Source organism: Caenorhabditis briggsae (assembly GCF_000004555.2).
Source record: "Caenorhabditis briggsae complete genome, chrII, whole genome shotgun sequence".
Classification (NCBI taxonomy): domain Eukaryota; kingdom Metazoa; phylum Nematoda; class Chromadorea; order Rhabditida; family Rhabditidae; genus Caenorhabditis; species Caenorhabditis briggsae.
The window spans coordinates 11,206,849-11,228,250 of NC_013486.2; the positions used below are offsets into that span (position 1 = coordinate 11,206,849).

The 21,402-nt window shown below is 37.8% G+C and overlaps 7 protein-coding genes across 7 annotated transcripts; 6 read left to right on the forward strand and 1 right to left on the reverse strand.

Moving 5' to 3' along the window:
- Positions 1 to 236: 236 nt before the first annotated feature.
- On the reverse strand, positions 237 to 440 carry CBG20735 (the record flags this gene model as incomplete). The annotated part of the gene is made up of 2 exons (XM_002631513.1): positions 237 to 288; positions 340 to 440. 2 exons carry the CDS (start codon positions 438 to 440, stop codon positions 237 to 239), a joined length of 153 nt encoding a protein of 50 aa, XP_002631559.1.
- Positions 441 to 8,599: 8,159 nt separating this feature from the next.
- CBG20736 lies at positions 8,600 to 9,735 on the forward strand (the record flags this gene model as incomplete). The annotated part of the gene is made up of 3 exons (XM_002631514.1): positions 8,600 to 8,897; positions 9,018 to 9,380; positions 9,428 to 9,735. 3 exons carry the CDS (start codon positions 8,600 to 8,602, stop codon positions 9,733 to 9,735), a joined length of 969 nt encoding a protein of 322 aa, XP_002631560.1.
- A 607-nt stretch (positions 9,736 to 10,342) lies between these two features.
- Positions 10,343 to 11,532, forward strand: Cbr-gln-2 (the record flags this gene model as incomplete). Its single annotated transcript, XM_002631515.1, has 3 exons — positions 10,343 to 10,682; positions 10,726 to 11,077; positions 11,121 to 11,532. The coding sequence occupies 3 exons, from the start codon at positions 10,343 to 10,345 to the stop codon at positions 11,530 to 11,532; spliced, it is 1,104 nt and encodes a 367-aa protein (XP_002631561.1).
- Positions 11,533 to 11,784: 252 nt separating this feature from the next.
- Positions 11,785 to 13,366, forward strand: Cbr-sre-48 (the record flags this gene model as incomplete). Its single annotated transcript, XM_002631516.1, has 3 exons — positions 11,785 to 12,079; positions 12,503 to 12,861; positions 12,911 to 13,366. The coding sequence occupies 3 exons, from the start codon at positions 11,785 to 11,787 to the stop codon at positions 13,364 to 13,366; spliced, it is 1,110 nt and encodes a 369-aa protein (XP_002631562.1).
- Positions 13,367 to 13,556: 190 nt separating this feature from the next.
- CBG20739 lies at positions 13,557 to 16,044 on the forward strand (the record flags this gene model as incomplete). Its single annotated transcript, XM_002631517.1, has 5 exons — positions 13,557 to 13,585; positions 14,916 to 15,147; positions 15,198 to 15,716; positions 15,764 to 15,836; positions 15,884 to 16,044. 5 exons carry the CDS (start codon positions 13,557 to 13,559, stop codon positions 16,042 to 16,044), a joined length of 1,014 nt encoding a protein of 337 aa, XP_002631563.1.
- A 1,224-nt stretch (positions 16,045 to 17,268) lies between these two features.
- On the forward strand, positions 17,269 to 18,612 carry CBG20740 (the record flags this gene model as incomplete). The annotated part of the gene is made up of 4 exons (XM_002631518.1): positions 17,269 to 17,478; positions 17,523 to 18,041; positions 18,089 to 18,161; positions 18,461 to 18,612. The coding sequence occupies 4 exons, from the start codon at positions 17,269 to 17,271 to the stop codon at positions 18,610 to 18,612; spliced, it is 954 nt and encodes a 317-aa protein (XP_002631564.1).
- A 773-nt stretch (positions 18,613 to 19,385) lies between these two features.
- On the forward strand, positions 19,386 to 21,372 carry Cbr-sre-43 (the record flags this gene model as incomplete). Its single annotated transcript, XM_002631519.1, is given in 6 exon segments — positions 19,386 to 19,671; positions 19,719 to 19,902; positions 20,161 to 20,317; positions 20,374 to 20,415; positions 20,418 to 20,632; positions 21,180 to 21,372. Coding segments are annotated over 6 exon segments (1,077 nt in total), but the record flags the coding sequence as incomplete, so codon positions are not given.
- Between the last annotated feature and the right edge of the window lie 30 nt (positions 21,373 to 21,402).

Genomic DNA, 21,402 nt, shown 5'->3' on the forward strand with positions numbered 1-21,402 from the left:
CATTTATTATATGTACAAGAAGAAGCACAAAGTGCTTTTTCAAAGTCGAGATTCGTCTTTTTTGGCAGAAAGAAGTGAAATTTGGGATCACAAAGGAAGAGAGATTTTCAGAAAAAGAGACGCAGAGAAAGAAAGATGGTGTTGAATTAAAGCAATTTTCGCGGGGAGGCAAGAAGAAGAAGTCGTGGTTTCTCGGAACCATGTCGAGGTGGTTTTTTGGAGATCTTTTGAGCATTTTACGAGGACGATGATGACGTAGATGATGTGGCAGAAATGATGGTTTGCTCACTGAAAAATGGGAAAATGAATTTGAAGCTCGCGGAGCACACGAAAACTCACCATTTTGAGAATCGATCACTTGTACAAGGATCGAATCGTTTGAATCGTCGGAAGGAGACGAATTCAAGGGTGTCGCGGGATGGATGGATGATGCTGATCATGATTTTTTGAATTTCAGGGAATTAGAAGAGCTCAATTAGTGAGTTTCTCTTGTATATCAGTGTCTATTATTATCAGTGTTTAAAGGAGGCGACAGGCTGACGACAGCCGCACGCTTATATAGTGAGAGGGGCGGGGCTTCCCAGGGAGACTCCGCCCACTTCTTCTCCTCTCACACGGCAGCAGTTTCGACCAACTATTGAGACCACGTTGGCAGTGTGCCAATGGGCGGGGCCTTCTGGGAACTTTTTCTGGGGTACTTTGTGTACTGAGAGAGAGAGAGAGAGAGAGAGAGAGAGAGAGACTGGTTTCTCCTTTGGTTATGAGAAACAAGGATTACGGTAGGTCTTTCCACCACAATGGAGGAAACGGACTGTTTATAATTAATTGACTTTTTTGTTTGTGGTTCTTTTTTTGTTTTGTTTCTTTTTAGAAAATAAAATCGAAGGAGGAGGATTCTTGATTTGGAACCAGCAGAACCCCCTTTTGTTGCATTGTTCCCTTTGTGGGTGGTTCTTTTTCTTTTTTAGATTCAGAAAACCGTTTTTCAGATGTTTTGAAATTAAATAAAGGAAGTGTAGGTTGGTAGAAGTCGGAAACAAAATTGGTTGACTTAGAAGGGAAAGGAATTCTTGTAGGGGATTACGGTAAGTATTGCTTTTATGGATTACTGTAGTTACGTGAGAATTACTGTAGTTAATTTTACGTAAGGATTACTGTAGTTAATAATTTTACAGGAGGATTACTGTAGTTAATTTTACGGGAAGATTACTGTATTTTATTTTACGTGAGGATTACTGTATTTTAGGTGAGAATTAATGTAGTTTATTGTACGTGTAGATTACTTTAGTTTATTAAACGAGAAGAGTTTTGCTTTTAATTTTACGTGAGGATTACGGTAGTCATGTTACGTGGAGGCTACTGTATTTTATTTTACGTAAATGTTACTGTAGATAATTTCACGTGAAGAAAACTATAGTTAACTTTTCGTGAGGATTAATGTAGTTGAGAATCCGTACAGGATTACGGTAGAATCTTCAATCTAGACTGCTCCTAAATTAACGAATTCAATTTTCAGCTTTCCGACATCTTCTTTATGTTCCACGTCTTCTTATTTATTTCCTTGGGAAATACTTTTGCAGTTCTTTTTTGTGAATACTTCCGGGTTCCACACCTGATCATTTTTTTCTGGAACCAAAGATTTAGGAATTGCTAATCTTCTCAAAATCCACCTCCACCTTTTTTTCCGGAACCATTTTTCCAGAATCACGTCGTCTTTGATCTATCTGAAATTCTCAAAATTGCGTAGGATTGGATTCGGTTTAATCACAAAACAACGACGTTCGTTTTGTATGAGATTTCCAGCTAAATGATATCATTTGATATTTACTACCTTTCTTTTCCGTATAATAAGGAAACAAAAGCCAATTTGTAAATGATCAGGTGTATTCTAGTAGACTAGTTGATAATCAAACAAGAAACATTTCCAGTTATTTGGCCAACAAAACAAAAACATGACATCTCGCATCATCTTGGGTTTTCTATAGAGATTTTGAAAGATTCCGGTGGTTTTGAAATATTTCGAAAAAGAATTTCATAAAGTTGTTCCTCGTATTTCTGCACCCACTTGCTAAGTAGGGGTTTGATAAAAGATTAGTCTGACAACGTCACAAAGTTTTGTATCCTTGACTTTCTTTTTTGGTAGGTCAATGGCGGGAAAAAAAGATAATAGTACAATATTGAGATCGAAAGGACAGGTTACAAGAGGTCTGAAAATGTGTGAAGGACGGGTTTTGATGCATTTGCATATATGAAACCATAGATATATAAAACCTTGATATGTAAACAAAGTTTCTTCAGTTAAAGATAGGGGAAATTGAAAACAACTTCTTCAAGACATACAAAAACCTATTTTTCTGTCGATTTTTTGCCATTTTGACAAATTTTTAAGAGTCTGGAGCTCGGCTTCCAAGTTTCCGGTCACTGAAAATTTTGGAGGATGTAAAACAGACTTAGATTGAAAACTTTGCATTCACAGATTTTTTTTTTGAAAATTCCTAGTTTTTCACATATTTGCCGATTTCTGAGAGATACCTCTTTTTGGCCAATTTTGTACTGAAAATGTGGAAAATTTGGTGTCTTTTAGAAATCAGCAAATGGATGAAAAACTAGACATTTTCGAAAATTCTGTGAATTCCAAGTTTTCAATCAAGGTCTGTTTCACACCCTCAATTGATCGGAAACTTGACAGCCGAACTCCAGACTTCTGAAAATGGTCAAAATGTCTGGAAATCAACAGACAAATACGTTTTTTGTGTTTCTTATTGCTCAATTATGTATACAAAAACGTCTCTCTCGTCAACAATAAAACTATCGGAAATAAGGCCGCGGTTAGGCCCAGGGTAGATTACCGTGGACCAAACCGTCCGTTCTTTTTTAAATAACCCCCCCCCCCCCCCCCAACCAATATCTCCTAGAGCCGACAGGCCGTAGAACCCTATCCATCCCAGACGCACCCTTACCAAAAAGCCGCGGCCTACGTCCGAAAGCCTTGGTCAACCCAAAGGAAATTTTGGCCAACAAATCTACAGTAAGCCTCTTCCCCAACGAGTAACCTGATAAAATGACCATTAGTACTCTTCTCAAATATTACACTTTTGTTTTTAGACATAAAATCTGGACGAACGGCTACTACTTCACGTGATGCCAACTGACGACGCCAGCTATCGTTTTCTTCTTATCATTTCTTCTTTTTCTTCTTTTTTTTCGCCCCCTCTCAAAAATTTCTCACGATCAACTATCAAAATAGACGATCTATTTTTGGTATTTTTCCCAGGGTGGCTGGTTCTATTTTTGGGTCGACAGTATCTTCTAACTGATCAGATGGGATAAATTGAGATCAAGTTCACGTGAACTCCGAGCGAACTGTCTGGAGACGACTGGAATTTGAGACAGAGACCGCCATGGAATGTGGGAAAATTGAGATGATAAGAAGGGAAACTTGAGATAAAAAGATACGATATTTTCGCGCGCGGTCGGTACAAAGATATCGAAAAAATGACAAAAAGAAAAGGTTCTGACAGAAAAATAGATAAATTTTCGGGAGAAGAGATGAAATAAATGATCTCTGAAATGAACTTTGTTTTCAGAAAGCCTCGATTGGTCATAAAGTTATCAATGATAAGGAAACACTGGACTTAAAACAAGGGAAAAAGAAAAACAGGGTTTTTAGAGATTCCAGAAAATCGGTGACTAAAATAGGAAGTTTACATTCAGAGAAGTTCGGAATGGAATTCGGAATTCCGAAAAAAAGAAGGTCACTCTAACTTTTAACTTTTAACCAATTTATCCCGGTTTCTGTCGAAGATATAAAAAGTTGTCAATTGATAAATTGTTTATCATAATATTAACATTTTTTCAGTTGACACATTTTTTATATCTTTCACAGCTACTTTTCGCTAATTTTTCGAGCATTTGTGATGAGAAAGTTCAAAATTTGAATGTTGAAGAATTCCGAATATTCCGAAATGTCCAAATTCCTCACCACGAAACCCTTCATCTTTGAAAACACTCCTGGATTCTGTTCTAATATTTTGTGTGCACCGACTTTGTTTCTGAGAATTGCCTATTCTCAAAAAACAATAATCCTACCCTGAGCAACAAAAATGAATCAAAGATCGTTTCGTAAATACCCCAAAACCAAAACAAAACATCCTGAACGATATACAGTACCGGTCGGCCTGTGTTAGTCTATGAACAGTGAACAAAAAAACTAGTCCAGTAGGCTAGTGACAGTTTTGAGAAAATAATGAAATTATAAGAGATGAATGATCAAGTTAAAGTCGATAGGAATGGAAAGCTCGCTTTATAAACATATTTTTCAAGTAGGGGTCGAAAATTTGGTTTAAAAGGGGCTGGTAAGTAGTGATACACTATGATAAATTCAGGAAACAATTGACAAAGTTTCAAAATGACCTAAAAATGCTGGTAGTGAGCTTTATTTCAAAGTTGAAACTAGATCTATGGAAACTGAAGACCTCAAATGATTCAAACCTCAAAATTATCAGATCTGTTGGCTAGAAAACATCCAAAAAATATCAGTGGTTATGATTCTGACGAAGGAAAAAGTGATTCAGATCCACTACGACTTATTGAATTTCAAAATGAATCTCTCTCAAAATGCTAATACAGTAATGCTCATTATTTTTCATTTTTGAATGAGAATCCAAAAACTACAGAAATCCTCATTGTTTTCAATTTTGACGAATGAGTCCGGAAACTACAGTATTCTTTAGTTTTTTTTTTTTTAATTTCGAAAAACGAACTCAAAAACCACAGTAATCTTCTTTTTTCAATTTTCAAAGGATGAATCTGACAACTATAGAAATTCTGATTGTTTCTGAATTTTGAAAGTAATTCCGAAAACTACAGTAATACTCTTTTTTCAATTCTGAAAAACGAATTCGACAACTACAGTAATCCTCATTGTTTTCAGTTTTCAAGAATCTACAGTAATCCTGGAAACTACAGTAATCCTTATCCTCATAACTCTCAATTTTGAAAAACTAATTACGTAAAAAATCCAGAAATTATTCAATATTAGATCATGCCCCTCCCCCCTTTCTGTCCACGTTTGAAAAATTCAACATATTGCAAAAAAAAAACAACAGTTTCCTGTGAAAGCAGACTCTTTGAATTGTATTGTTGGATAATTTTCACAAGCACCTCTTCTCGGCAAATAATTCGGAGGGTACAACAATTTTGGGGTCATTGGGGTACAAAGCAATTTAGGGGTACAAAACACAGAAAAAAGGCTTAGTTTGCACCCCCGAATTGTGGGTTTCGTACCCCTAAACTACTTTGTACTCCCTTGTGCCCCCGAATTGTTGTACCCTCTGAATTATGTGCCCCTTTTCTCTGATCTGATACTCTATGCATTACGCTGCTTACTGTTGTTCATTATCTTTTTTCTTTCGATTGGTCGAATGCGAAAAAAGTACTAGAAAGATCTAAGGGTCGCCATGCTTTGGGGTTCATGGCTAGGTGTTTTTCACTGAACGTACCCCTTTTGCAAAAGATTCAATCAAAGATTTCAAGCAATGAAATGACAGTAAAAAGCGTATGCATGACTTCTTAGCAGGGGAAAAGGGACTTTGGAAATTATCCAACAATGGTCCTCGGAGACCAGGGCGGGGGGACCCTTTCATGTCATGTACTGAGCCTCTACGTGGCGAAAGGGATCAACAGACAAAAGTCTGGCTAATCAGTACACCATTGAAACTTGTTGTTAATGTTTTTCAATAAAAATTTGTTTTTTTTCAGTTGGTTTTGACCTTTTTCAGGAGTCTGTATTTCGGCTGTAAAAATTAACGACCACTGCGAAAAATTTTGAAAAAAGTACCGTAATCCTCATTTTTTCAATTTTTTAAAGATTAATCTGACAACTACAGTAATCCTCATTGTTTTCATCTTTTTAAAGTAAATCCAACAACTACAGGAGACCTTTTTCAATTTTTAAAGATGAATCTGAAAACTACAGTAATCCTCATCATTATCGAAATTTGAAAGTGTATCCAACAGCTACAGTAATTCTCTTTTTTTTTTAATTTTGAAAAAAATATGTTGAAAACTACAGTAATCCTCTTTTTTCGATTTCTTTCAAAGACTCCGAAAACTACAGTAATCCTAGATATTTTGAAAGAAAGAATTCAAAAGACTTTATTGTTTACCACATAATCTTCTCGAAACATATCACAGAACTGACTCAACTACAAAAATAGCCATAAAATGTTGTCATCAGAAAAACGTGAGAGATTACTGGAGATACCTCGCGGAGTGAACGGAATGAACCGAGAAAAGAACGATCACTTATGAAAATGCGGCGTTTTTCATTGCAGATGTAGTGGCTTTGAAGATCATAAGAACAAGAGAAGATGGGATGGAAAGTTGGGTTCAAAAAAGGTTGAACCCAGAAATACGTTATCTGAAGAGATGAAAATCAGAAATCACCCAATTGGGGAATGAAGAAATGTTGGGGTTTTGTGAGAGCATTATCCTCTAGGGAATTGAGATATATTGATGTCCTCGGCGGATCTCACTTTCAAAATACATTGATACTGAAATCATAATCCCACAAAAAACTTTTTAGTTATCTTGAAAATGACGTGTGAACACCGTACTTCCTCTAATAGAAGCTCATCCAAACCGTCAACTTTGAGCTCAACTGTCCCGATTCCTATGAGAGGTATCAATTTTTAACTAATAAAATTAGTGATAATTATTATGATAAATAGTTCATAAGTTGACACAATTATGATATCTTTCACAGGAATCGAAATAATTCAGCTCAATATTGAAGGTCTGGGTGGACTTTTTTTGGGTTCGTTTTTTGGGTTCCTCAAAAAACCCATTGAACATTCCCAGGATTAAAAAGTTTTGCTTCAAAACTTTTCGGATTTTTTTAAACAGATGTCTCGTATAGATTTTCGATTGTCTGTGGATAACTTTTTGAACTTTGGATTTCTGAAAAAGAAAATTTTAGCAATTCTATCCGGGTATTTGCAATAGTCTGTTTACTTTCATCCTGAAAAATTGAAAATCGAGGTCCAAACCAAAATTTCGAGATAACCCTGATTTTTTAAGCTGTAACTTGTGCCAATTTTGGAAATTCTAATGAAACTTCTCAGAACGAAACTTCAAACTAAAACTTCAAACTTCAAACATTCGCGGATAATATTTCCAAGAAAAGAAAGCTGGTTAATTTACAAGATTCAGACATAAATATGTATATCAACTAATGAGCGCGAAACTTTCTATCGAAAAAATTTCAATGTCAAAAGTCTTCCAGCTTCGATCTACCATTTTTTTGGCCCGGGATTTGATGAGTACGAAGAGGCCAATTTCTTGGAATGACCATATTTTCTCTCTTTGCTTCATTCTTTGCAAAATTTTCCAGAGTTTTTCTTTTGGAAAAGTAGACAAATTTCTCTGAAACTCGTTTTTGTCACAAACTCTTTTTTTTAAGACAGCTAGCCTGGCTGGCGCGCCTTTGGCGCATTTTTGTCGTCTCTCACCGTCAGATTTCTCTATCTCCAATCGGTCAATTCAATTTATAATCAGTTTCCAAGCTTCACAAATGTCGTGCGGACAGACTGACAGAGAAAGAGAGGCCACTTTATTCATTTATTATAAGAATGAATGTTCTTTAGAAGACGTTTAGGTTCAAAACGCATTCACACCCGTTTCGTTCGCATCGCTTTTTCCATTTTCTTTGTTTTTCTCTCTATTTCTCTCCAATTTTTCTCCTCGCTCATCTTTTCCTTCTACGTTTTTACGTTCCTCTTTTTCTTCGTTTCGCTGACCAAACTCGACCACCGCCTCGCTTCACACATCTCGCCTTATTCTCCGTTCTGGTTTCTCCTTTTCGCTTGTTTTTGATATTATAAAAATACATTCATGGAGTCTCGGAAAATGGGCTCTTCATATAGTTTTATGTCCACCGCTTTATAATCACCTCACCTCCCATCTGTTGTGTGTTCTCTGACACACTTTGACCATTCCTACGTAACCAACTGATAACCGAAATTTCTGACCCCATATCATTTCCTGTTCTTCGATTTCCTTCGCCTCATAAAACTTGCTATCTAGCCCTCCTCATCAGCCCATATTTCACTACAGTTTGCAGTCTTTTATGTGTCCAGTGGACACATTGTCCATCATTTTCTGGGCACTTTGATATTATCTTATCTCATTAGCATCGGCTATAGCCAACTCTGACCTGCTGACGTGACTTTTACAATCTATAACTATCTATCTATCTGGGCGGGGACACTTTTTAGGTTTACCTGATTACATCACTTTTCCCAGACTCTTTTGTATAAAAGGACGCGTTGGACAAACTATCAAAACAACCCCCTCATCTCTATTTGCCTTTTTTGCATGCCAAAAAGTATTGTTGTGTAGCTCTTTCACAGGGTTCGAATTGCTGTGGTATACGGTTGCGCTTTAATGAAACGATGACGTCACGACGAATAGCAAGAAATTTGAATTTTTAAAGACCTAATTGAGCGCAACTGCATACCACATCAGTTCAAACGCTGGGCTTTTTTCGCATCAATTACAACGTTTTTTATTCTTCGTTCAATGGTTCTTTTTTTCCAGAATGAGCTCCCCAATTAACAAAGTACTCATCGCTGACGACATCGAGCAAGAATGCGTTGACATTCTGAAGCAAAACGGAATCGAGGTCACCGTTAAGACGAAGCAGACAAAGGAACAACTTCTGGAGACACTACCACAGCACGACGCTGTCATCGTTCGTAGTGCTACGAAGATCACCGCTGATCTTTTGGCTGCATCAGCTGGAAAGTTGAAGCTTGTCGGAAGAGCAGGAACTGGAGTCGACAACATTGATGTACCAGCCGCCACCGCCAATAAGATTCTCGTGATGAATACGCCTCGTGAGTAGTGTTTTGACTGTTGTACTGTCTAGTTAGATGTTTGCTTAACTTGTATCACATGTGTTAACCCCCGGCATTCCTCGAACAAAAAGGTTTCTTATCAAAACTATCTATTTTCAGAAGCCAACTCTCGCTCTGCCGCCGAACTGACATGTACGCTGATCCTCTCACTCTCTCGTCATGTTCCACAAGCCGCCGCCTCAATGAAGGCTGGAAAATGGGCACGCAAGGACTTCATGGGAGAAGAGGTCTATGGACGCACACTTGCAGTTCTCGGACTCGGACGCATCGGAACTGAAGTAGCTATTCGCCTTCAAGCATTTGGAATGAGAGTCATTGGATACGATCCAATCGTCACTAAAGAGCAAGCTCAAGCCAAGAACATTGAGTTGCTCCCTCTCGAACAAATCTGGCCTCAAGCTGACTACATCACAGTTCATGTGCCACTTATCAAGCAAACTGAGAACTTGATCAACAAAGAGAGTGAGTAGATTTCTATCGTAATTCAAATCTCAATGACCTATTTTCAGCCCTTGCTCTGTGCAAGAAGGGTGTTCGAATCATCAATGTGGCTCGTGGAGGAATCGTCAACGAGCAAGACCTTGTCGAGTCTCTGAACAATGGACATGCCAAGGGAGCCGCCTTCGACGTCTTTGAACCAGAACCACCAACGTACAGAGAGTTCGTTGATCACCCACTCGTCATTGCCACTCCACATCTTGGAGCCTCCACAATCGACGCTCAACTCCGTGTCGCCTCGGAAATCGCTGATAATATTGTGCAATACAATAAGGGAACTGTTCTTGGTGTTTTGAACGCCAGAGAAGTTCTCCACTAATCATTTTTCATTCACTTCTCATGTCTGTATTTTTGTTCGACTTACCTCGATCATCCTGTCTTTTTGTACCATTCTTTTGTATCATGATTTTGGTTCTATAACTAGTAAATTCATTTGAAGTTTATTTTTTCTTATTTGTTCTTTTTTCAAAATCAAATAGTGTGCTGCTCGGCTGTCATCTTATAACTTTTAGTCAGAAGTTGAGGGGTCTGGCTTCTGGACGGATATTGGCCATGTTGCCCAAAAACGGCTGTACAGCGGGCTATGGTCAGATTCTGGGCAAAAGTTGGACTTTGACATACTAATTTGTCTGAACCTTGAATTGAAGGCTGGTATGGAAAAGAGGACATGTGAAGAATATTGAACATGACCTACTACAGTAGTCTCACGAGCAGAAGTTCGCTTCTTTTGAAAACGTGTTGATCTTACTAGCATCTTTTTTATTTGTGGGTTTTTTTATCCAACGGACTTAAAGATCAACACTATCAGTCTTTTCAACTCATTACGAGATTGTCTACTCGCCGAACAACACTCAATTGTGATTTTTGAATAACCGTAAGTTTCCGATCGCTCTATCAAATTTCAACTCTTCATTTTCCAGCTGAAAATGACACACTTGAACTTCGAGACGCGTATGCCACTTGGACAAGCAGTCATTGATCAATTCCTCGGACTCCGTCCTCATCCAACCAAAATCCAAGCAACTTATGTTTGGATCGATGGAACTGGAGAGAATCTCCGATCCAAAACTAGAACTTTCGATCGTCTTCCGAAGAAAATAGAGGATTACCCCATCTGGAACTACGATGGATCCTCTACTGGACAAGCCAAAGGACGGGATTCCGATCGATACTTGCGTCCAGTTGCAGCATATCCTGATCCATTTTTGGGTGGTGCTAACAAACTGGTTATGTGTGACACGTTGGATCATGAAATGCAGCCAACAGGTTCAATGGTCATAGTTTACATATTTTTAATTTTGTTTTGCAGCTACCAATCACCGTCAAGCCTGTGCTGAAATCATGAATGAGATCCGTGACACCCGTCCATGGTTCGGAATGGAACAGGAATATTTGATTGTGGATCGAGATGAGCATCCACTCGGATGGCCGAAACATGGATTCCCGGCTCCTCAAGGAAAGTATTACTGTAGTGTTGGAGCGGATCGAGCATTCGGAAGAGAAGTTGTTGAGACACATTACCGTGCTTGTCTTCATGCCGGACTCAACATCTTCGGAACAAATGCAGAAGTCACTCCCGGACAATGGGAATTCCAGATTGGAACTTGTGAGGGAATCGATATGGGAGATCAATTGTGGATGTCCAGATACATCTTGCATAGGTAATCGAACATTGTTAAGATGGAAGTCAAAAGAATCATTCAGAGTTGCTGAACAATTCGGAGTATGTGTATCGTTAGATCCTAAACCAAAAGTCACAATGGGAGACTGGAATGGTGCTGGATGTCACACCAACTTCTCCACTGCTGAAATGCGTGCTCCCGGAGGAATCGCAGCTATCGAAGCAGCTATGGAAGGACTCAAAAGAACACATTTGGAAGCAATGAAAGTTTATGATCCTCACGGTGGAGAAGACAATCTTCGTCGTCTGACAGGACGTCACGAGACAAGTTCAGCTGACAAATTCTCGTGGGGAGTGGCCAATCGTGGATGTTCGATTCGTATTCCAAGACAGGTGGCAGCCGAGAGAAAAGGATATCTGGAGGACCGTCGTCCATCGTCCAACTGTGATCCATATCAAGTGACTGCCATGATTGCTCAGAGCATTCTTCTCTGAAGGACTGACAACAACTGATAGTGACCTCTTATTTATTGTCACCGAAATCTTGAATGAAAGATTTTATTGAAATTCCGGATTTTGCAAACCCCCATTTTATTCAACAGGTGATAAACATACTCATTATGTTTGACTATGTTTGGTGCCTGAACAAGATTACATCAATTCTAGAAAAAAAATAAAGTCAACAGCTGAAATTTCAGAAGTTTTTTGCTAATATTAAGGCTAATCTTTTCATTAGTCTCTCCCAAAATGTTGTTTCTGATTGGTAACTCGACTAACAAGATGAAGCTTTGTTTTCCAATTTATATTCTTCAAGATTTCAAATTATTGACTTTTCCTTGGATTTCTATGGTTCTTCTGGAGCTTCTTTTATATTTCGTCACATTATTTTTTGCATTTAAATGCGCATTCATAATTATCCAAGTTAGAGTATTTCATAAAAATTTATCAGCTTTGACTGTGGCAATGATATTACAATGGTTGGAAACTGTGATTTCTAAAATTATTAGTTGGCCTTATGAAACTGGATATTGGACTTTGAAAGGTAGGATCAGAAAAGGAAATACCAAAAGTTGAATACCAAAACCTGTAATAGAAAGGCCCCCATATTGCAAATTTTGAGCTAAATTATCTCAATTCCTATACAAGCTATCAAAATTGTGACAACTGATAAAATGTTTGTGATTTCCTGATAAACAGATTATCAGTGGACAAGTTCGTTATATATTTGATAGGAGCCAAGATAAATTGGATCAAAGTTACCGTAAAACCTGTAATAGAAGGGCTCTAACACTTTCAAGTTTGAGCTCAATTATCTCGGCTACTATGAAATATATCAAAAATTTCTCAACTGGCAAATTTATGATAAAACATTTTTCAGTTGACAACTTGTTCATATTTTTGACAAGAACCGAGATAAACTGGCTCAAATTAGGGAGCCCTTCTATACAGGTTTTACGATATTCAGGTTCCCCAAATTCTTCGTTTCCCAATACTACAGTAAGACAATGGTGGACGGAAGAGGAATCAGAAATGATTCAAATTCTAGATTTTGATCTTAATTATCTATTATTTATCTCTGGTTTCATGAAACTGCATTATGCAATTTCAATGTCTAATGTTCTTTGTGTCATTGCCGTCGAACGATCTTTAGCTTCTTATTTTCTGAATGACTACGAGAAAAAGTCCAGATTTTGGATTCCAATCACAATAGTTCTAGTGGATCAAAGTTTCAATTTTATAGTTTCATACTTTTTCTATCTCAATTATGTTCCATTTTTCTACATGATTATTATCACAGGGACACCGAATGTGATGGCAATTTGTGTGAGTGACGAAATATGAAAACGAAAATATTTGTGTTCTGTTATTTCAGCTGATGATTCATTCTCAAAACTACAATCGGAAAGTGACCAAAACACATGAAAAATATACATCCAACTATTCATTAGCTGCTCGATTTCAAGCAAAAGAAAATTTAAAGTGTTTCCGAATGATTAAGAAGATTTTGATAGCGGCATTTTCAATTGTAGTATTTGGATTTTTCGTGGCTATTGCACTATTTTTGAATATTTTCCCACAGATGGATACCCTTTGGAATCTTTGTCTTCTTGCTGTAATGAGCCTTCCGCCGCTTGTTATCTGTCCTGCTATCATTTATTCCGTTGATTCGTTTCGCAACTATCCCTTTCTTGATTGTTTTTTCATTAAACTAAAGGTCGGAAAACGAAAAGTGACGAGTGTCCCAAGGAAGAGAAGCTCAACGAGAAGTGAAGATATTCAAAGAGAAACTGAGACATACTTCAATCAGTTGGCTGCCTCTTGGACTTAGTTTTGATGTTTGATATCAAGAAAAAAATGGAATAAACATTTTGAATATGACATTTGGATTCATCTGATTTCATCCGCATTAAGTCGTTGAGGCTTTCAGTAAACAATATTATGTAAATAACATTTCAGCTACATTTTTATTCTCTATTCTGAAGAATTAGATTTTCAATTTTTCCAGCCATCTGCAAGAAATGCACCGACCAAAACTAAGAACCAGAAGGTAAGTTTTCACGACTATCATTCCATAGCTAATATTATTCTGGTACAAAAAAATCAGAGCTGGTCCCACAGCGACAACTACAGTAACCTAAAAATGATTCTCGATTTTTTAGTCAATCCTTTCACCAAAATTTTTATTTTGCGACTTTTTTTGAAGAAATATACATACCGTAAAACCTCTAATAGAACGACACCCGGATCGTCCACTTTGAGCCTATATATCTCATTTCTTTTGAAAGATATCAAAAAGTGGTTCACTAGTAAAATGTTTATCAGGATATCAGCAACATTTTACTAGTTAGCCACTTTTTGATATCTTTCCCAGTAAATGAGATATATAGGCTCAAAGTGGACGATCCGGGTGTCGTTCTATTAGAGGTTTTACGGTAACAGAAATATTGACTACAAGTATTTTTGGGCTACTGTAGTTTTCGTTGTGGGACCTTCGTCCACGACCACCGGCGTTAAAAAAATACCATAAAGACCTGTTTTGGGAAAATATTTGGATTACTGTAGTTTTCGTAGTGGGATCCCGAAAATATCGATTCTGTTCAAAACTAGGCTTGTTTGTACTCATTTTGAATTTGTTGAATTTCTAAGTTTAAAATTCTGAAATTCTGAAATCCTCAGAAAAAACCGAAAAATTCAAATTTAAAAAAATAGTTTTTTAGTTAAAATTTCAAGTTTTTATGAAATTTAGGAGAATTTTGAGAGGCGCAGGGCAGGAGCAGTGGGATTACGGTAGTTTCTAATTTTTTTTTCGAAGAAAAATAATTTTTGAATGTTGTGCATAATCTCGCAAAAACTAAAATTCGCTACAGGGAAAGAGACCCCGCAAATTTTGGGGAAAAATTTTCCGGAGAAAAAATTTCCGGAGAAAAGTGCGCGGAGTCAGGAAAAACCGTGCGGCAAAACCGTGCCAGGATTGCAGTTTAGGCTGCGCCCCCGACTCCGCCCACTTTTCTCCGGAATTTTTTCCCCGGAAAATTTGCTTGCCGGAATTTGCGGGGTCTCCAAGGAAATCAAAGGAAATGCAATTGCGCTCTATTGACACACACTAGAGGGTGGAGGGTTTAGAGTGTCCCCCTTTTTCAATAACCGCGAAAAAGTATTTGTCGGGGAAGGAGGCCTGCCATGAAGAAATTTTTTATCGATTTTTCCACTAGGAATCATACCAGATAAATGAATACAACTTTTCATCATAATCCTACATTTTAGTTTTTTTTTTAAAATTATTTTTAAAATTTAATTTTAAAGCATATAGAATAACCTAACTTCTTCTATCTAGAATTTCAATTTAACAAAAAAATTGGAATCATTTTAATTTTCAGTTCAAAACCAGAAGAACCAATGCGTATCGCGGAAAAAGTTTTGCTTTCATCTGGCTACGAAATGCCAGTGATTGGATATGGAACGTGGCAAATTCCAAAGAGTACAGCCGCGGAACAAGTACGGGAAGCACTGGAATTCGGATACCGTCATATTGATATGGCACACGGCTTCAATAATACAACAGAGATTTTTGAATCAATCAGAGATTGGATGAAAGTTCGAAAATTTCAAGTAAGAATCGTTCGATTGTATTTCTTGTGATTAGGGTGAACCATTTTCAGAGAGACGAAATTTTCTTATCAGCAAAAATCTGGAATACACATCACTCAAAAGCAAAAGCCACCGAGCAAATCGACGAGATGCTTCAGATGCTCGATACACCATACATGGATTTGATCGTCATTCACTGGCCATACGGTTGGGCGGAAGATGATGGGATGTTTCCTCGGGGAAACGATGGAAAACCAATATTTTCGAATATCGACTACCTGGAGACATGGGAAGCTTTGGAAGAAGCTCATCAAACAGGAAAAGTCAGGTCGATTGGAGTTGCCAATTTCAATTTATCCCAACTGGATCGTATTTACACAAAAGGAACCGTCAAACCGTCCGTGTTACAAGCCGAAATCAATCCATACTTCACTCAAAAAGATGTAATTAACTACTGTAAAGCGAGAAACATTATGATTACTGCAATGATGATAACCGGAAATCCTGGATCCACTTTTTATCGAAAATATGAAGATCCAAACTTGCTGTTCGACGAAACATTGATCAGTATTGCGAAAAATCATGGAAAGGTAACCATTTTATAAAAATACATTTTTCTAAATTCTGTGATTTTCAGACTGTCACCCAAGTTCTCATTCGTTGGATCCTCGATCTTGGTCTCGTTGCTCTGATAAAATCCAATGAAAACAGTAAGCAACTTTTTTTTCTAAAAGATAACTAAATTTCCTTCTTTCAGAAAGAATTCGACAGAACTTCAACGTCTTCAAATTCAAATTGACGCCCGAACAAATTGAGCGCATCGATTCACTCAACAAAAATTTCCGTATTTTATGGCCCATCCTTGGAAACTACAATCATCCACACTTTCCTTGGCCATACAAAGCGGATAGGAGCTAAACATTGTGATCTTTTTTCTTTTTTACCGGTTACTATGCAGATGAATCTCAAATGAAACTTGAAGTCTCTTCTTTATAGTTAGGATGTTTATTTTCGATTATTATAATTTTAAAAAAATTCGAATTTAATGACTCTAATTTCTGAACAGAAGTTGATGGGTCTTCGGTTTTTGGACGGACGTTGGCCAGATTCTGGTTGGAAGTTGCTCAACAACGGCTCTACAGCGGGTCATGGTCAGATTTTTTGTCTTTTTCAGGAGTCTGGAACTCGATTGTCAAGTGTCGGATCACTTTGAAAATTTTAGGGGGTGTATAACAGACCTAGATTGAAAACTTTGCATTCATGATTTTTTAAAAAATTTCCTAGTTTTTCAGATACTTACCGATTTCTGAAAGACATCTCTGTTTTGTCGGCTTTTCTGAAATCGTGAAAAAAGGGTGTCCTTCAGAAATCGGCAAATAGCTGAAAAACTATGAATTTTCAAAAAATTCTGTGAATGCATAGTTTTCAATCTACGTCTGTTTTACACCTCCAAAAATTATAAAGTCATCGGAAGCTTGACAAACAAGCTCCAGACTCCTGAAAAATGATATTGGCGAGGTTATGGACGGAAATTGCCCTAAAACGGCTCTATAGAGAGCCATGGCCAGATTTTGGTCGGAAGTTCCAATTTGAAATACTACTAGGTCGGAACCTTGTCATACGTTTGTCGGAGGTGGGTCGCCCCAGTTGGTACCAATCGTTATGGTAGATAAGATCCAAGGTACCTTTCTATGATACCATCTTTTAGAATAATTGCATCATCCATTTTTGATAAGAGCAATTATCTAGAATCCTAGATCTAAATAATGACGCAAAAAACGACTGTTTGACCTACTTGGTCCGCCAAAGATCACAAGTTGACCCAGAAAACAATGTACTCTGTACTCTCCATCTCTGCAATGCATTCTCTCTTTTTCTCTGCGTCTCTGTATCTCTATGGTCAACATTCGAGGGAGAGTGTCCAAGCGTATAGACACCAGAGTTCGGTTCTGTCCAGTATTTTGATGACAATTTCATTTACCATTTGATATGGTTTTGAGCGAAAATAATTTTTCGTACGTTTCAAAATTTCCGCTGACTAGCAATTTTGTTTTTTTCTGATCGTTTTCTTTTATTCTATTGAGGAACTGTATGCCCTCATTTTCATCACTTTCCTTTTGATTCATTTTTCTCATTTTCAGAATGCCACCACCATCCCTGAAACTCAATTCCGGCCACTCGATTCCAACTATTGGATTGGGAACGTGGCAATCGAAGCCTGGAGAGGTGGCTGCTGCTATCAAAACCGCCGTCGCCGCTGGATACCGTCATATTGATTGTGCCCACGTCTACCAGAACCAGAAGGAAGTTGGAGAAGCGTTGAAGGAAATTCTAGATGAGGGAAAGGTTAAGGTTAGTTGACAGAAATAGACTTCAGAATTTGATTCATTTTTTAGCGCGAGGAGCTCTTCATCACTTCAAAAATCTGGAACACCTTCCACTCGGAAGCCAAAACTCATGAGAATGTCGGTATCATTCTCGCAGACCTTCAACTCTCCTATGTTGATCTGATGCTCATCCACTGGCCACAAGGATACGCTGAAGACGGAGAACTGTTCCCAGCTGGTGAGAATGGAAAAATGAGATACTCGGACGTTGACTATCTGGAGACTTGGAAAGCTCTCGAAGCTGCTCACAAGGCTGGAAAGTGTCGTTCAATTGGAGTCTCCAACTTCACTTCTAAACAAATTCAACGTGTTTGGGATGCTGCCGAGGTGAAGCCAGCTTGTCTTCAAGTCGAACTTCATCCATATTTCACTCAAGTTAAACTTCGTGAGTTCTGCAAGGAGAAGGGAATTGTCGTTGTTGGATACTCGCCACTTGGAAACCCCGGATCCGCTTTCTTCCGTAAGGATGGAGATCCAAACGTTTTGACCAACGAAGTGGTGGCTGCGATTGCCAAGGCTCATGGAAAGGTGAGTTCCGGAGAATGACTATTTATTTTAAAGCCACTTTATTTCAGACTCCCGCTCAAATCGTTCTCCGTTGGTTTGTTGAGAGTGGACTCTCTGCTATTCCAAAGTCTGTTACTCCTCGTAAGTTATCTTTTTCTCTCTGATAAAAAGGGAAACAACTCGGCAACTTCCGGTCGGAGGTTGGTCAGATTCTGGATGGAAAAAAGTTATGGCAAGGTTCCGATCTAGTTGTATTCCAACTTTCAACTTTTGACTAAAATTTGACCATGGCCCACTATAGAGCCGTTTGTGGCAAGTTCCCACCGGAACCTGGCCAATATCCGTCGAAAAGCCGAACCACCCTAAACTTTGAAACTACAAACTAGCAGCCGAAAAAATTTACCTCTGTCGCTTTCTCACCCATTTTCCTTTTTTTCCAGAGAGAATCTCCGAAAACTTTGCCGTTTTCGATTTCCAACTTACCCCAGAAGAGGTCTCCCAAATCGATGGGCTCGACAAAAACTGGCGTATTGTCGATCTGAGTCAACGCGACTGCGACCACCCACACTGTCCGTTCCTTGACGAGTTCTAAATTATTTTCCCCGAGCTTGTTCCCTTTCTTTGTGATACTTCATTAAATAAATTATTTGTGATTCGACTTTATTTTTTTTACAGAAAGAATCCTCGAAAACTTCTCGGTTTTCGATTTCAAATTGACTGCAGAAGAGATGAAATCGATCGATGAGTTGAATCGTGGATGGAGACTTGTGGATCCGTCACCCAGAGATGGAGATCATCCGTTCTTTGGGTTCAATGACGAATTCTAATTTTTTCAGACTGAATAAATAATGATTAATTTAAAGCAGTTGTTCTATTTTTAAAGTTTCTGGCCATTGGATTCAAAATTTCAGGCCAATTTAATGTGATTTGATAAAACCAGTTGCCGCTCCTCTGGCACTTCAAACGTCTGGCGCGTCTACGGCGCTTTAAAAATTAGATCAAATTTGGTCTGACGGATTTTTTCTTCGGGAAACTTCCGTTCTGGAAAACATACAAAGAAGAAAAGAAAAAGACGGACACCACTTCATTTTTTATTATTAGGTGAACTACTATAAGGAAATTTATAAATCCTAGAGTACCAATACGTTGTATGGATATATTCTGATTTTTGAGTTCATCAGAAGATTTTGAACTATAATATCAATCAAAGCCTATTCAGCTATTCTTCTCCCACACAATGACGTGCTTTTTGCCATTTCCATTAGAAACTCCATTTCACTTTTCCTCCCTTTTCAGCATCTACTGGAGCAGCTGAAACTGCGATAGTTGCCAAGGTCGCTCATTTCTATTCATATTTTTTTCCCAATGAACTTGCTATTGACCAATGATATTATTATCTGGCTTCCGATCCATGAAATCAATAATCCGGCATATACCAATTTCAGTTATCTCATTTTCAATATTATCTACTTTTTCCTCTTATCAATATCTGCCTATTTCACATGTATCCTTGTGATGACGTCATGGAAGATCAGGAAATTTCACAAAAATATGACAATCTGCTTCAGTTTTTATTTTGGAACTTGGTTTGAATGTTGGCTGGGGTTGGTGCTAGTATGGCCATACAAATGCGGACTTATTTTTATAGAAAGTAAGGATAAGGCAAAAATTGCACGGTTCAAATCATGTTTGTTTTAGACACTCATCAAAAGTTCAGTAACTTTGAAACCGCCGACCGATCCGTTATGGCTAGAATCACAAATTATCCAGAAGTCGTTTGTCTGTTAATCGGCTCTTTGATGATTTGGCATTATTTGGCGTCTACAGTAGCCGGAATGTGGTGTTTTGTTGTGGAACGGACTATTGCTTCGTTCTTTTTTAGGTACCGTATTTTCGATAATAGAAGGTCACTTAGGCCGTCAACTTTGAGCTCCATTATCGCGATTCCTGTAGAAGATATCGAAATTTTGTCAACTAATAAATTATTTATCATAATCACACCAATATTCTATCAGTTTACAATATTTTGATATTATTAACAGGAACCAAGATAATTGAGTTCAATTGTGTGGGCTTAGAGGGAATACGTTAAATACACATCTTCCCAGTAAACTAGTAAAAGTGATTAAGAAATTTGCAGTGATTACGAAAGAAAACCAAGAAGCTACATTGGTTATGCTCTGCTCATCACTTCTCAGTTCTGTGTTATTCAAGGATCAATTTTAATATTTTTCTACTTTTTCTCCTTAAAAGCAGCTCTAATTATTGTCACGGCAATGCTGACGTGCGTAGTTTCGGTAAGTCTTTTATCAAATCTTTTGTCAGTCATCTAAAACAAAATTCATAATTTCAGACATTCTTCTTCCTTCTCCACTATAACACATCACTTCGAAACGTTTGGATATAAACCAAACCAATCTTTCCTATAATCTGGCCGCCAGATTTCAAGCTGCTGAAAATGCGCGGTCTCTGAAACTAGCGGTTTTTGTGTTCGCAGTTATTTGCTGCATTTTTACAATTGCAATTTCCATGTTGATGATGGCCTCACTTCATTGGACTCCAGAAAATTATGATGTGGCTATTATGACTGCATTTGAATGTCTGGTCTCTTTGTGAGTAATCATAGTTTTCGTGATTAGAAAGAAAAAAGAATAAAATCAGCTGTTCCAAGAGATGTTAGATGAACATTAGAAAGGATGTTTAAACAGTGATTTGTGACATTTCTATGACTATTTTAATCTTACAAAGGAACCTCAGCAAATCTAGATTTTGATGGAAGGATAGGTTAAAAACTGCCCATCTTGAAACTTCTGAAAATTTCGGGATACGCTCACCAGTTTCGCCGATTTATACCAGTTTCAGTATAAAAATCGTGTTTTCCTTATTTCCTCTAATAGGATCTAGCCAAACTGTCAAGTTTGAGCTCATTTTTCCTGGCTCATAGACAAGATATCATAAACTTGTCAACTGATAAGAGTCTATCATATTATCACAAATATTTTGTCAGTTAGACTATTTTCTGAAACTCGGATGAAACTGGCGAGCGTTTCTAAAATTTTCAGAAGTGACTAGATAGGTTATCCATGACCTATCCTGAAATTTTTTTAATCAAAATCTGAGTTTTAAATCTGAATATTCAGAGAAAATATGAGTTTCCAGAAATCCCCTATTCATCGTCCCAGCTGCAATGTTCTCGGTACCAGAATGGAAGGCTGCCTTCATTAAACTCATGCCGTTTGGCGGACGTCGTTACCATAGACGACGGAGACCTGACAGTGATATTATGGACCACCAAATTCGCGTTAGTATGGAGACGAAAATGTATTTTGTTCAACTAGAAGATTCTTGGAAAATCTCTATTTTATAAACTTTTTTTTTCTTT